This window comes from Ascidia mentula, chromosome 9, assembly GCF_947561715.1.
Source record: "Ascidia mentula chromosome 9, kaAscMent1.1, whole genome shotgun sequence".
Lineage (NCBI taxonomy): Eukaryota > Metazoa > Chordata > Ascidiacea > Phlebobranchia > Ascidiidae > Ascidia > Ascidia mentula.
Window position 1 is genome coordinate 11,963,243 of NC_138574.1, and position 15,489 is coordinate 11,978,731.

Sequence of the window (15,489 nt, forward strand, 5' to 3'; positions counted from 1 at the left end):
GGTCGATTCCCTTTGGTATCACTCCATTGGTTAGAAAAAAAATGAAGTGGCCCTTGTATTTGGGTAATGTGCAAATTTGTACCGCTACATCAGTAAAACATCAAATTTTAAACTGTATCGATTGCTCAAAACAAACACAATTCTTCTTGAGAAGTTGAGGTTTATTTTTGACAAACTTTTTTTCGGAGAAAGTTGTATAATTTAGACCTTGCGTGTAATTCGGATTCTCCCCTTTAAAAAATATACGCTGGATGACAAAAAAATCTTTTGTACAGCTTGAAAGAAAATCTGATAAAACGCGAAAGACAGGCGAGCTGATACTCCCCGCAATCCGGTAGTTACAGATAGAAATACAAAGTACGTTAATTTTGCATTTGTTTTAGAGATCAAACTTTATTTTATAACTGCATGTTGTATATCCAAGTGGGCATGATTTTTGCGTTGTATAACTGTAACTGCTTTCGGTATATTAAGCCCAATCTGATGCTTTCCAAGAGTCAAGTAGTTGGAAAAAATGGGTAGAAAGTTGTGTAATTTGGACCTGTATGATGTGTGTAATTTGGCCCGGGGCCACAGGAACTGATATCAATTATGTATTCATTATTATCAGAACACATTTTACACATGATCTATAATATTAGTCATATCTGAATAAAATATGTTATTGAAATATAGCTAACAATCAACTATATGTTTTTCAGCATTATTTTTAACTACCTGTTGATATAAATACTAATGAAAATTAGAAGTGAAATATCTTGAATTATTTGGGAAACTTAAAAATACAGAACAAAGAAGATAAAAATAAGGTCCAGTTATCTTGTTACAGTAAAGAAGATGGTTAAAGTATCTGCATTTTATTAACACAGTGCATCTTGTAGGTCTAGAATTGCAACCTCAGTTTGTATCTACTGTCTCATTTTTTGCATTTGGTATTGTAAAGTCTTTGCATTATAGTATTGTTTTTTATTCTCAAGGTTTTTTCGCTATTTCAATTATTTTTCTGTTCTTTTTTTTTATTGAATAAAATAAAATATTGTGGAAATGTACAAATAATGGGGACAAAATATTTATGTAAAGTTGCCATCACTTCTTAGAAACTGAGTGGAAAAGAAATCGCATGGATTGTAAGTGTTACAATTTGTACACGCTGCTGTTCCAAATTATACACTAGGCGTGTAACACTCGTTCCAAAATTTCCAAATACTAATTATTCCCTACATGAAAATAACAGGATTCTGTTTTTTTGCTTTCAAAGAGTTTAGATGATAATTTATCAAATCGTGTTAATAACTCTTTTGGTGAACATCTATATTTTTTTAGATTTAAACCGAAGTGGTCCAAATTAAACGACTTTTCTATCCTCTGCTACCTAATGTTTTGACAAATTTCTCAAACCCTTGACACTTCCAGGTGTTTTGATAATCGGCTTCATGGATCATATCAAGCAGTTCTGGCATGTCGAATGCCATATGTATGTATGTATATATAGGCTATGTGTATTGCTTTGGTAGTTATAATACATTTTTTTGGGTCGGTAAATGTCCTGCTGTGTAACTGAGAATAATTTTGTCACAATGCAAAGGGTTTTGTATGGGGTCAGTGTTAAGTTGTTTTGGACAGTTTTAGTATTGGTTTTGGTCAGGCAGTTCGTTTGAAGGTGTTGTGGAAAATCTAGAATATCAAAATGTTGAAGGGCATTTATGTGGAAAATTGAATCACAAGAAATCCCCTGATTCGTGATTTTGTGGCAGTGTCACCACTTAACAACTGACCTAGTAAAAATTCTTTGCGAGACAACTGCCTAAATTGCTTCCTCAGTGGCATATTATGTGTCTTCTTTATTTACAATCACTCTGAAAAACAACATGAACTTACTAATCACATACAATTGCAGTTAATCGTTTATGCATTGTAAATGCTTTTAAAGCATAACACAGCCGTTTTTTCTTTGAAATAAAAAAAATTCGACAACTATTTTCTTTCATATTTTATCACTTGGGAATGTCAGTTGAATCAACTGGTGGGGATTCTTGACACGATGTTGCATTAAGAGCTGTATCCCAAAAACCTCCCAACCTACAAAACCGGTCCGGCTTACCAACAAGAGCCAAATCTTCATTGATGCACTAAATAACACCGTACAATAGTGTTAAGGGGGGAGTAAATATCTTTTTGATGTATAATATTTAAGTACAGGACATTATGTTCAGTTTTGCAGATGGGACAAGCATACCTTCAGATTAATAGACGATCCCGGGTGAAACCTCTGATTGCCTAAATCGGCTTTAGAATACTTGAAAACGCCAACATCATCAGAAAGATCTTGTGGGTGTATTTTGCATTGTATTGCTGCAACAAAAGTTATGAGAATCACTCAAAATTTGAGTGGGAAATTTGTCGTAATAAAACCCACATCTCAAGCCGTATATTAAACTGTTACTTACGTTCACATGTGGGTATCTCACGGTTCCACGCAGCTGGGTTCCCCTCGCAAACTATTTCCCCATCATAACTTGCTACATATCCTGTATTACACTCAACAACCACCCTTGTACCAATTCTCGTACATGCATTCCCGGATCTACACACAATTTGGCGGTTTGTTGTGTTCGTCAATCGGTTGCAGTGAGCCGGACATGAGGTGGTGTTAAAAGGCAAGTCCCATATGCCACCTATTGTGCAGGTTCGGGTTGAATCGCCAGAGAGTTCTGCTTCACGGTCTTTGCACTTTAAACAACAAAAGTTGAAATTTTTAACACGTCGCTGATGAAGTGGTTCGCAAATAATGCCTTGGTTTAATGTTGTTAGTGCATCAAAAGAATTTTTATTTCAATAATCAGTGCGTAGCCTTTCAGCTGTTGCACTGATATGATATTAGGTAAGCGGACGCTAAAAACAACGGTCGACTTTCCACTAAAGAAGGTCAACAATTGCGTCGTTATGACATTTTGTTGGGTATAAGTGCGCTACCAGGTAAAGAAAGTTAAAAACCACATTCTTAATGCCATAAAATGTTAACGTTGCTATTTATTTTAGATTTAATCCACTAGAATTGCGCTAGACCCGTCATCGGTTCGTGTGACTCCGGTGGCTGTATTATTTTAAATGCCGTTAAAATTGCGGATTAAAAACCTTCGTCGAAGCCAAGAAAGTCAATGTGTCGCTTTTTGTTCTTGCTTTTTACTGTCTCATTCATTGTCACTGTGACCAACCCACTTAGTGAGTGGGTTTACTGATATGCCAGCTGGTTAGGGTTTGTGTTTCAATGAGCTGACAGTGGAAAAGTCCCTCCTGAAGGACGCATATTGGTATTTCTATGAAAATTAGTTTTGGTGCTGGGAAATGCCCAACCTGTGTCACAATGCAAAGTCATGCATCACCAAGCAAAGCAGTGACGCAATTAAGTTAAATTTGCGGTTGAATGAGCGCACATGTGCGTGCTGTTGTCATGGCGAATTTTAGGGTGTTTGGGGCAGTTTTAGTGGGGTTTTGAGCTATTCCAATTAGGTAGTAACTTGCTGGTGGGTGCTGCTGAAATTTATGTTGAAAATGGAGCAAAAAAATCAGGCTGTGTTTGTGGCAAAATGAATCGTTTGAGTGTCCAATCATTTGTGATTTTATGAAAGATCCATTTCATATCTACAAATTTTGATCAAAATTAGTCTCCAAAAAAATGGTTTAGCCACCCCCCTAGGGCCATTTGCCCCCCTGGCTACTCAATATTTTGGTTAAAAGAGCAACCAAAAATGGAACTGGATTTTGCAGAAAAATGAATCGTTCAACTACCCACTCATTTGCATTTTTTGTAAGTTCCAACTCTTCTCTATGCGATGGCATCAAATTTAGTTGCTGAAAAAGTGTCAAAGCCCCCCCCCCCCCATGGGCTGGGTATACCCCCCTGTTGGTCATATGATCTTCCAGGAGGCCCAAAAAGTCCTTGCTCTGTACAGTCTCATCCAGGAGCAAATTTTTTTTTTCAACTTTGTAGAATTTTAGGTCCCTATGTAAGTCACAAGACCCATCAACGGTCATTGGGAAACAAGCGGAACAGTCGCTATATGCATTACAGCCGAGGGCCTTGAACACAGGATTTCTCCAATCTAATACCCATATAGGTCCTTAAGGCTTATTGTTGCGCAACACACGTAAACAGGTTGCGCGCTTGTCGTCGGTAGAACGAACTAATAGTGAAGTCAAGAGACATCTGTAGGCCTATACTATTTGGCTTGCATAGGGCGAGAAGTCCAACTTTAAGTAAAAGATAAAAATACTTTACTTGTTAACATGAGGGTCGGTGCACTGTTTAACGAGAAATCACCGCCATATATCTTAGCGTTAAAACCAATCCTACCTGATTTAATGCAATCAACGACGATTTCGGCTACCTGTGCCTTTTGAAGTATATGAAATATCACACTAGTATGTCGGTAACGAAGAAGACCATTAATAATTTGAAGTGTTAAATTATCACCTTTAGGTGAATTTGAGCGCCGGGAGGAAACGATTGACCGTTTTCGGACACGTTCACACCATCTGGAAGATCATCAGGTTGAATCGTGCAAGGAATCACTGAAATTAGATTCAAGAGATGTTGGTTTGCAAAATTGATGTATGTGAAGCTCACTAATTAAAATTCTTGTTGCCAATGATTACAAAGCATGACTTAAGTCTTACACAGAAAAAATAAGCTAAGAATGCAAAAAAATACAATGTTTTTTTTACGCAATCCATTATTCAAGAGACACCTTGGGTTGTGCAACATATTGAAATCAGCATTTCGCTCAATAAAAAAAATCGTTTATATTTTGCAATTATCCAGATTATGCGCTTATATTTCGAAAATGATCTGTTATGCGGTTTGGGATTTACCATTCCACTTGCAATTAAACAGATATATATGGGTAAACAGATTTATAGTCGTGTGTGGCCGATAACAGCATGACGTCACCACCCGTACGTGCCTTATTTGTGACGTCAGTCAGGGCAGCTCCATATAATAATGGAGCTACACCAACTGCGTCATTCAAACTGATAGTGGCACAAGTTCTTGCCGAAACGTTTATCGTATGAAACATGACAATGTTGACAACAGTAAGGGCCAGTTTCTTTATTGTCAGAATTATGAGCAAATCCGTAAATCTTGTTACTAAACAGATTTTGTTTCCACACTGAATTTGGTTTTTCCATTGATCAATTCGAAATATACTGAATTAGCCCTTTGTACCCTACCATGTGAAAATAAAGAAAGACGATATGTTGAGATTACGTGTGTAAATACAAAGCAAGCAATGCAGCTATTGTTTAGAGATGGTATGTGCGTAGTCATACCAACATTATCAAGTTCTGTTACAATAAAACCAACAAATAAATATTCTGCGTGATAAAAGCCTCAATTTCCAAGTTACCGTCACATGTCGGCAATTCCCGCTCCCATTCACCGCTGTCTAAACAGGCGGCCTTTCTCCTTCCAAGTAACTTGAAACCATTAGCACAACTAAATCGGAACAGGCGACGACTTGGATGAGAGATTCGCTCAGAACGAAGATGGGGAGATTGGATATTACAGTTGCCTGCGTTAAACACTGTAGGTTAAAACTAAACGCAGAAGACTTCCACCTTTACCTGGCAACTTTAGATCAAACACATAAACCAAACAACATCAGATTAGGTTGGTTTTTGTTTGTCCAAAAGTGCCGTGTCATGGTTTTTAAATTACATGTATGGGTCATTATTTTGTGAATAAAGAATTGGTTTGTTCTGCGTTGGGAGACCATGTAGTGACAAGATATCGATTTTATTACCAACGTCTTCGAGAGGATATCCAGTAGATTTAGGAATTGACTGAGTGGTGGCAACCGTGCTTGTAGTTGTTGGTAAAATTTCTAAAAATAAGTTTCACCATTAGGAGATTCTCATTGCAAGATGAAAGTCACTTTATGTATATATGTATACATAAAACGTGGTAAATGGAATGTAAGGTTGCACACTTTTGGCAACCAAGATATCCAGTTAGGCTAAACTTTATCACCATATTTGTAGCATATTATTCAAACTCGCCCGGTCGCGTATAATATGATTTTTGTGTAGGAAGTAACTAGAAATCGCAAATAAACGCATATTGTAGTGTGAGTGTGACCTTCTCTATTTTGTTTAATTATTATTTTTTATCATACTGGGATTAAAACCAGGATGTCCTGGGCACGAATCCTGATCTTGGTTTTCTTCTAGGTATATGGGTCGGACGTTGACCGAAGTTGCTAATCGCTTTTTTAACCACACCAAGAATAAAGCTACGCCTACTAGTGAAAATCAACCACAGAAAACCATTCTCACCAGAGGGACGTTCGACGCACTCATACGAAGTATAATCGGAAGTCCACAACATTCCTGGCAAACAGGTTATTGTAGGGGGTTGACCCTCGGCAAGTTGAAGAGAGGGGTTTTTACACTAAAGTTGAAATAACAAAAAAATGTCGTTCAGCTAACATAACTTTAAAGCCTAGTTTTCAGATCAAAGAGGCTGCAAATTAACCAAAAATACTCCTGATGTCTTGTATTACAACTGGGTTCAACAACCAAAAAATAAATGAATGAATTACTCGCAGTTCAATGGATTTTCCAACTTTCCTAAGTTTTTCGTCATCAGTTTTCAATTCTACTCCAACTACGTCTACATCGGGTGGTAAATCGTTGTAATAAAACACACAGGGTCGCCCTAAAAACGAAAGTGTTTGTTATCGTTATACATCGCAGAAGAAATACATTTCCAGCAACATAAATAATATAGGGTGCATGTTCGTAAGAGCACTCCAGTACATAAACTTAAATACATGGGAATTAAAGTTATTCCATTTAGAGAGCAACAAAAACTTCCTTGCAGGCGTATAAGTGTTTAAATATCAAAGGAAAGGTAGGATTTAAAGGCTTAAAATTCCTAATCTTTTTTTTATATTTTTATACCTCCGCTGTGTCATTTACACCTGTCAACTTTCAAATACATTTCTACTGACAAATCACAAAAATACCTTGACATGATGGAATTTCATGTGACCACCCATCTGTGCAATGTATTTCATTGTATGCAGGTGTTTCGTACCCTGGCGCACAGATCACCCGCACCCTTGATCCATATTTCCACCTATCTGTGCTGTTTTCATGATAATCCAGGAATTCCAAGCGACCATTGCATGGTGTTTCAAGTTGAGGGCAAGGGGCATGGCATGAAGCATTATTGGGGTGGACATCCCACCATCCTTCAGGCCCATCACAATGATATTTCCTCACGCCTATAAGGTCTTTTTCTGGATCAGAACACTGCATCAAATTGTGTTTTGGAGTTGATTTTAATAAACAATTTTTTCTCAAACCTGTGGAATTATTTTGCGAAACCCTCTGTATTGACAAAAACTGTGATTCAACTAATTAAAGACAATAACCTTTTTTATTATCATACAAGGGAAATATTTTCAATATTGTTAAAAACATCTACCTACTTGTAATGTGATACTTTCACCACCAAAAATCCACTCCTCATCTAGTGAAACATTATCATATCCAACAACTTCAACCCCGTCTGACAAAAAAGTGGCTTCCAACACGCAAGGCGTAACTGATAAGTAAAAAACACTACAGTGAAAGTTCTTTAGGGTTTGTTGCCTAATAACCTACGTTTACAGGTTGTTTGAGGATCAGACCACCCGCCTGCTTTACATTCAATGTATTCTGTAGTCGGTTTATAACCTTTACTGCAATTTAACTTCAATCGTGCTCCAATTTGTCGATTAGCTGACTCAGAGTCATGAAAAAGGAAAACACCGTTGGCAGGATTGTTTACCAACCTGCACTGAAAAACTGCAAACAATGGGCATTAGATTTCAATCTAAATATCAATGCCTAACATTGTTGTATGATTCCTAATTAAGATATCATGAAGATTGCTTTGTATTTGCAACTATTTTCCGCAGTGACCAAGACTTACTTTATGTCAATAACAAGTTTTAGGGTGCTTGAATTCAAAATGTTCAATAAGGATATTAACCTACCTTATTATATAATTACTTTACAACCAATTTTACTTACCATTGCAACTTGGAGCTACATTGGTCCAACCATCCTCAGTACACAGACTTTCAGGAATGTTGGGTTGATAACCCTCATTGCATTGCACTGTTACTTGTGTTCCAACATCATTTACATACACATCCCGGCCGTTATACAATAGTCTTCCATTTTCAGGGTCAGGTAATTCATTACATCTACTGGCTAAAGGCAAATGAAATAGGTATTTCTTACAAAATGACGTGGTGGCCACTGTAGCCAACAATGATCTAATTAATTGTAGCACACAAATTAAAGCATTTGCATTAACAGAAAAATTCATAAAATATAATTATGTCTATGTTATGTATAAGCTAAAAGTACCACAACATAGTTTATTCAATGTGTTACTTACAAACACATCTTGGTAACTCATCTGACCAGTCCCCCCATTCTGTACATGTGATGACTTTATTCATGCTGGGAAGATAACCTTCATCACAACTTACAAAAATTGTGGTTCCAAATTCAAAGCCCAAAGCTTCCGTTTCCATGTACTGTATGCTACCATTTGGTGGATTTTGTAATTCTGGACATGTGAGCACTAAATGAAAGAGTCAATGTGGTGAAAATCAATAAAAAAAAAGTCTTTACATTTGTGAAAACCAATGAAAAATAAAATTTGTAAATGTACATACAAAGTCAAGTTTGGTTTTATAAAACTTGCTAATAAAGCAGCACCTTGCTCACAAAAAGTGCCATAAAATCCAGGAAGGCACTGACATGGACTGTTTTCATGACATGTAGCTCCATTCAAACATGGCAGTGAAGCACAAAAACTTGTACCTGAAATGATAAGAATGGAAATTCACATGGTATAAAAATTGTGTTTCATGCTGCAATAGTATAACAACGAAATTTAACTTACTACTTTCACAGTGTACACCTGTGTAGCCCGCAGGGCAGACACAAGAACCTATCGCATTACAATGTCCACCATTCAGACACGGACAGTCTGAAAAACATTTTACAAACAAGTAATAAAAATCTAACATGTTGGAAAAGTGTTAATTGAGGAAACCTCTTTCACAGAGAACTTTTTCACGATTTAAGCAACCTTCATTTCTCCAACATTGCACCGTCATCGAATTGCGCTCTGGCAGATTTTGAATCGAGCCACACTTGCGAGTAGACATAGAGGTGCAAATACCGTAAGAACGAACAACCTTTGAATGCCACTTTAAATATTCATAAACACTGTTGTCCGACCAGTAACGTTTCCATTTCTGAGTGTGCTGATTATATATTAACTTCAACCCAATCCAATAAAAATCTTAAACAAAACAATGAGCCTTTAAAAAATCTGTATTCACAACCAAAACATCAATAATTTTTGTACAGGAATTCAGATTTTTGTGATAACAAAAATAGTTCATCAAAAAACTTTGTGTATATTTAACTTCTATCTGGAAACTTGTACAAGTAAGCCTTTTTTCATATTTTAATCATTGATGACTATTGCTGATTCAAATATTATTTTTAAATAACTACCAAAAAATGTTTTTCAAAAAACAAAATAGCCTAAAAATTTTAACAAAAGACATAAACACTTAACCGTATAGTGTGGAGTCCATATGCTTTCCAATAGCTAAAAACACATCTTTTGTTTTTATCATAACCATGCTAGCACCATAACTTTTACAGTGAACTTTGGCCTGTGGCTGCCTTTTTTTCTCGTCAAAAAACAAATACTCTTTTCCATCATAAAAGAAAGTGGAACTTGGATCTGAAACAACAAACATTTGGTATCAGTTATGTTATTGCAGCCTCTGTGAATTGTGAAATAATAAAAACAACACCTGATAATGGACTGCATGGTTCATTTTCACAATGTTTTCTTTCTACATTTTTTCCCCTGCACATGACAGTATTGGGAGGTGAATTCGGACATTCCCTTCTCCTTAATTGAAACCCTGAGCCACATGTGGAAGTGCAAGGACCCCATAAGTTCCATTCACTCCAACTGTTCCATATTGGTTGCAATGGTGGTTGAGGTATCGGTGCAATTGGTTTGGGTTCAGCTGGTATTTCTGAATTGACTAACAGTAAAAGTGAGTCAGTTTATTTATTATTAATGTTTTCATTTTATGCTTAACAATACATGACATAAATCAGAGGGTTATTGCTTCATAATAGTTAACAATCTATCATGCATAAAGTTAGAACTTAATTACTCCTATGCAATACCTTCACAAGTTGGAGTTTGTGCAGACCATTTACCCAAATGACAACGAACAATTCGGTCACCAACTAATCGCAAGGTATTGTCACATGCAAAAGTCACCATACTTTCACTCTGATCGGTGATGGAACCACCAGCAGGTGGTTCTAGATGGCTACAAGCTAAAAAAACATTAGGTGTTTTATATAGAATTGTGAGGACATAGTAAAATAATTGAAACAAAACTAAGCATGTAGCTATTTGTCTTTGTTTAATTTGTCAATTTAGGTGGAAAATACTTTACTTTGAGTGCATATAAAAAACCTAGGAATTTTCTAGTTAGCTTGCAGTATACTGATATTTTTAACACTAATTCATTATTAGTGCACATAAACACTGACTGTGCAGGCTGTACCCATTAATCAGTAAACAATTGCAAAGAATTAGAACTGGACAAGTCAAAATAACTCCAATGTAAAATAGATTGCAAGGTCAGAATGTTTCTGTTTATACATTCTAACCATGTAGTCAATGCCAACAAGCAAATTCTTGTCTTTAAGTTATACTCACGAATTGGAACACAAGAACGAGGTTGAGGAAACCAAGTTCCTTTAATGGTGCATGTGACATTTCCCTGACCGTGAAGTCTATATCCATTGTAGCATTTAACTCGAACCACAGTGTTGATAGCATACACATGTTGGAATGGAACAAGACGACCATTTCGCACACCAAATTTTTTACATTTTACTTCTGCAAATCAATAATTATTCCAGTGAATGAAAATTGTAAAATAAATCTGCTAATTCTTGCAAGTGCTGGAACGTTTTTGTTTTTAATCCCTTGTTGTGCTGTATTTTATACACTGATGATACTGTTCGAAGTGAAATATATTTGTTTTAAATAACAAACTAACAGATTTTAACCTACTGGATACTAGCATTTAAATTAAATCAAATCAGAAAAAAAATAACAAACCAACACAGCTGGGTTGTGAACTTGACCATTTTTCTGTTGGTAAACACTCAATGCTGTTTGCCCCTTCTAACCGATAACCATGCCAGCATGTGAAAGCAACTGAGGTTCCCATTGGATGGCCCACACCTGTCTGTAAACTTGGCTGCATTTCACCATTTTCTAAATGGTGCATTGGGGGACATTTCTTAACTGAAAAACAATATTTCTTAAAAAAATACAGGATACAAAATTTCTCATGCATTAACTTTTTAGGTATTTTGTGATTAGACATCACATCAAATTTTAGACACAGGTTTTGGAATTTTAGGTGCAACATTTAGACTTTATTAACTGAGAATAGTTCTTAATTCACAGCAGTTTGAAGTATCCTACTAAACACTTACCCACACAACTTATAGTATCAGGATTTGCACTCCATTTTCTTCTCGAATTACATAAAACTGTTTTGAGTTTAGATGATGTTCCTGCTATTTTGAAACCTCTGTCACATGCATATGTTACTTGTGTACCAGGCAAAAGATATGGTTTATTAGGGTTTTGGTAGGTTATGGTGACCATCGCATTTGACAGACGTTCAGGGCATTGCCGGCACTTCAAATCTGTCACAACACAATTGAATTAATTAAATTGCAATTAAATACAATTTAATAACAGACAAAAAACTTATTTCTGTGGATATGGTTCATCAAATCTGGACGTTTGGGTTTTTTGTTACTAAAGCAAAATTCACATTTATTTCCACTGTACCCAAAATATGTCCATTATTGTGACATCTATTTGTAGAAGTTAGGCACAGATATTTACAGATAAACAGTAAAATAGGAATGAAAAAAGGAGCTACTAGTACTGTTGACAATTATTGGAAGGGAAAAATTTAACGAACACAAATGAACTCCTTGAATGGAGGTTTGGGCGCATTGTGACTGTTTTCAAGAAAACTTGTAATTTCCTGGACAAAGACCAGTCATTTGCAATTAGTTAATCTGATTTTATAGGGTTATTTGATAAATTTCAATTGTAAGCATGACCAAAAAAAACTGTATTACCTTCAGAGCAGGTGGTGCCTCCAAAATCTGGTGTACAAGTACACGTAAAACCATTAACTTCATCCTGGCATGTGCCATCATTTTGACATGGATTACTTTCACATTCATCACCTAACAGTTAGTTGGCCAGTTATGGTATACCAACATTTTTTGTTTTGAGAATAACACAACAGAAATTGCGAAAAACTTGGTTACTAGTTAATTAAATGCCCTCACATAAAACAACTTTTTAGAACAGGGTATTGTGCGTTTGCTCATTTTTTAATCATTAACCAGATACTTACTGCAAGCTTCGTCTGCAACTGTTATATCATCCAAGCTGACAGTGCCAGATGTTGCCACAAATGACACTTGTCTGTCTACTCGATTATGTTTTACCGTCAATTCTCCAGGCACCCATATACTGTGTGATACACGATCCCTCCATCTGCATTGTAAATTCATTTGGCTTAAAAAATGGAAATACGCAATTGTTGCGTTGTCTTGCATATCAAAAACATTACCGTATACTTCCAGATATCTTCAAAACCAAGTGAGAGTTGGAAGAGTGAAGTTTGTAAAAAAAGTTAAAGCACTTGTCATTGCCTGATTGCGGGATTACTGGTGATGAAAGTGACTTTTCACTGGTGTAAAATGAAGCATCAACAACATAACCTGCAAGGCAATTTTCAACTCTTTATATCTAAAATACGGATTGGTGACGACCAGTTTGTTTGAATGCAAAAGAACGAAAAGAACACCTCTTCTGTTATTGCGATCAGTGTATGTGAAACGGCGTCTCCAACCTTCTAAAGGACTAGATGTGTAACCACAAGTTGGACTGTGGAAATTTTCAAAGTCGCAATCCAAATGAACTATTGAGAAAACGACAATAGTAAAATACGTGTTTATCTTGATAGTTGGTTGATAGCAGTTACCATGGCAAATGGCAGACCCTTCCCAAATGGCATCGGCATTACAAACGGCAGATGAGCTTCCAGTGTTTCGAAATCCCTCGTTGCAGACAAATCGAACACGTGACCCGAAAACGTAATCTACACCGCGATCATCCACTCGGCCATTTGGTGGCGCATTCGGAGCATTACATCGCCTTACTTAAAATATATTTCACTTTATCAGGTGCAAAATACATCTGTAGAAGGTTAGAAATGAAACTATCCAATTTTGTAGGTTTAATCTGGTTTTCTTTTGAAATTTGCAGCTTTCAAAAGATCATCAGTAAAAAGGAAAGACAAAACTTAGCATGTTTCTATTCTTACTTTCACATGACTGTGCGGTTCCTGTCCATTCTCTATCGGCTCCACAGCGTCGAGGTGATCTGTTTGGGGGAACTTTTTCATATCCTAAATAACGAATGAAATAAAATACTTTTTTTCGCAAATTGTGGACGCATATATTAATAGAAGTTTTGTTTACTCTAAGCTTTATAGTAAAGAAGCATATAGCTAACCGGGGTTGCACTCATAAGTTATTGCAGCGGCAAAAGAGTAGTCACTCCCGACCACACGACCGTTTTCTGGATCCTCTGGTATTGGACAAGAAACTTTGCCGCAAAAATGGTTGGACCTCGACCACGTGCCGTCAGCTCGGCAATACACATTTGCATCTCCAGATGAATCATAACCTAATAATAAACAAGGTTTAAGGTTTTTTAAGAAAACTGATATTGCTTTCAAAAACTATAGTTTTTAATGTTTTATGTGACTTGAGTTTAACGTGGTTATTTGTAAAGATTCGATGTTTATCTTTGTATGTTTATCTGACCAACGTAAACACAGCAAACAAAGTAGCCTGTCGTAAACTTTTACCTGTAAAACAAACGTAGGTGACAGCTTGTCCTGGACTGAATGCTGTTTCCATTGTATTTGGGTAGGCGTTTTCTCTTCTCTTTGGAACAGTGCATGCAATTTCCGCTATGGCCAAACATAAACCAGACATTGTGAAAATTGCAATCTAAAGTGGTGCTGTCGCGTATTTGTAATTGCGTGATATTATCACTGTAACACTAATCTTCGCATTAAGCCTTCTAATTATACAACTCCATCTTTTGTTGACACGTGTTGTCAGTAACCTTGTCGAATAATTATTACCTTGTGAAGAGTCACGGTCACGGATGCAGGACGGCCTTTTGCCCGACCATTTTTTATCGCTTCTGCATTTCCTTGACGTCCTGCCTATCGCTTGATAGCCAGCGTTGCAATAGTATTTAGCTTTCGTTCCGTACTTTTTTGCTCCTTGGTAGCGAATGTTTCCATTGGGGATTACAGTCAGCGGCGGACAAAGAGCATCTGCGGTAAAGTTCAAGGGTACTTTTTTGAAACTTTTTTGTCTTAATTATCTAACTTCCAATCAACAAATATTAAGAATATTTAGATGTTGCTATAGCAAGTTCAGTGCTACTTATTTACTTTTAGTATTATTATACATAAATTATATGCTGATCGAATAGTTTAGATTTTACATAAAATAATAAGGACAAAACAAACTGTGGATTTGCACTGCTGTCATAGTTTTCAGATATTGGTAAGATTTCTATTTCGTTCTAAATTAGATTTTCCTGTTTTATCGCTTTTATTTAAAAACACTTGATGCAAGCTTTTGAGCGGTAAAATACTCCCCCCCCCTAATTTGGGCACTTTGTGACATCTTACTGGGGTTAAAACAAGACATTCCGCAGATATTATCGCAATGGCACTTTTTTCGTCCTTTGCAATCCGTATTGCTTGAGCAAGGCTTTCTGCATCTTCGGCCAGCTTTGACTTCATCTCGCCTTGACTCACATCCTTCTCCCTGGCCCAGAGCTGTTACAAGAAATCATTTTTAATACATTAAAGCATCGCAAGTTTAACTGGTAAAGGTTCAACTTTAAATAGATAAACAGCAAAGACATATCGGTAGTAGGGCACAAATAATGGTAAACATGTGTCTTATCACGTTGTATAAAGATCCAACACATAATATCGTTAACAACCACAGCAATATAAACATGTTTTGCCTACCAATAAGTTACTACTTCAAGTAAAACAAAGCACCTACCGAAATAAGCGTAGCATGAAAAAAACAGTAGGATAAAAAGAGCTAATCTCATTTTACTTTTAGCTTGAAGACGTATTTACTCATAGCTAGGTAAAATCTAAATGAGTAACATTGAAACATTGCGCTATATTACTAATATTACGGCTGGTTAACGGAGCAAGTATTTAA

At 36.3% G+C, this 15,489-nt stretch overlaps 1 protein-coding gene across 2 annotated transcripts; it reads right to left on the bottom strand.

Moving 5' to 3' along the window:
• Window positions 1-1,826: 1,826 nt before the first annotated feature.
• LOC145912936 (sushi, von Willebrand factor type A, EGF and pentraxin domain-containing protein 1-like) lies at window positions 1,827-15,481 on the bottom strand. 2 transcript variants are annotated; one of them, XM_083000406.1, is made up of 33 exons: window positions 15,322-15,481; window positions 14,937-15,086; window positions 14,376-14,573; window positions 14,094-14,198; window positions 13,736-13,909; window positions 13,545-13,628; window positions 13,203-13,379; window positions 13,026-13,139; window positions 12,789-12,939; window positions 12,570-12,712; window positions 12,286-12,396; window positions 11,623-11,838; window positions 11,240-11,428; window positions 10,832-11,014; window positions 10,288-10,443; window positions 9,900-10,139; window positions 9,656-9,826; window positions 9,122-9,373; window positions 8,969-9,055; window positions 8,782-8,886; window positions 8,456-8,644; window positions 8,083-8,265; window positions 7,672-7,854; window positions 7,497-7,612; window positions 7,029-7,317; window positions 6,603-6,718; window positions 6,327-6,451; window positions 5,805-5,824; window positions 5,409-5,573; window positions 4,475-4,572; window positions 2,448-2,730; window positions 2,237-2,352; window positions 1,827-2,129 (listed from the first exon to the last, which is right to left on the bottom strand). In XM_083000406.1, exons 1-33 carry the CDS (start codon window positions 15,371-15,373, stop codon window positions 1,995-1,997), a joined length of 5,076 nt encoding a protein of 1,691 aa, XP_082856532.1. In that variant the 5' UTR covers window positions 15,374-15,481; the 3' UTR covers window positions 1,827-1,994. The 2 variants fall into 2 exon arrangements, with proteins under 2 accessions (XP_082856532.1, XP_082856531.1); XM_083000405.1 differs by having other exon boundaries at window positions 5,805-5,885; window positions 6,337-6,451; window positions 15,322-15,475.
• Between the last annotated feature and the right edge of the window lie 8 nt (window positions 15,482-15,489).

Bases quoted from the DNA above. Each gene is read 5' to 3' on its own strand.
- LOC145912936 (XM_083000405.1), bottom strand. From the start codon at position 15,373: ATGAGATTAGCTCTTTTTATCCTACTGTTTTTTTCATGCTACGCTTAT. The intron at 15,087-15,321 runs GTAGGTGCTTTG...TTCTTGTAACAG, and splicing joins TTCATGCTACGCTTATTTCG to CTCTGGGCCAGGGAGAAGGA. The intron at 6,452-6,602 runs GTAATTCATTCA...TTTCAACTTTAG, and splicing joins GAAAATCCATTGAACTGCGA to TGTAAAAACCCCTCTCTTCA.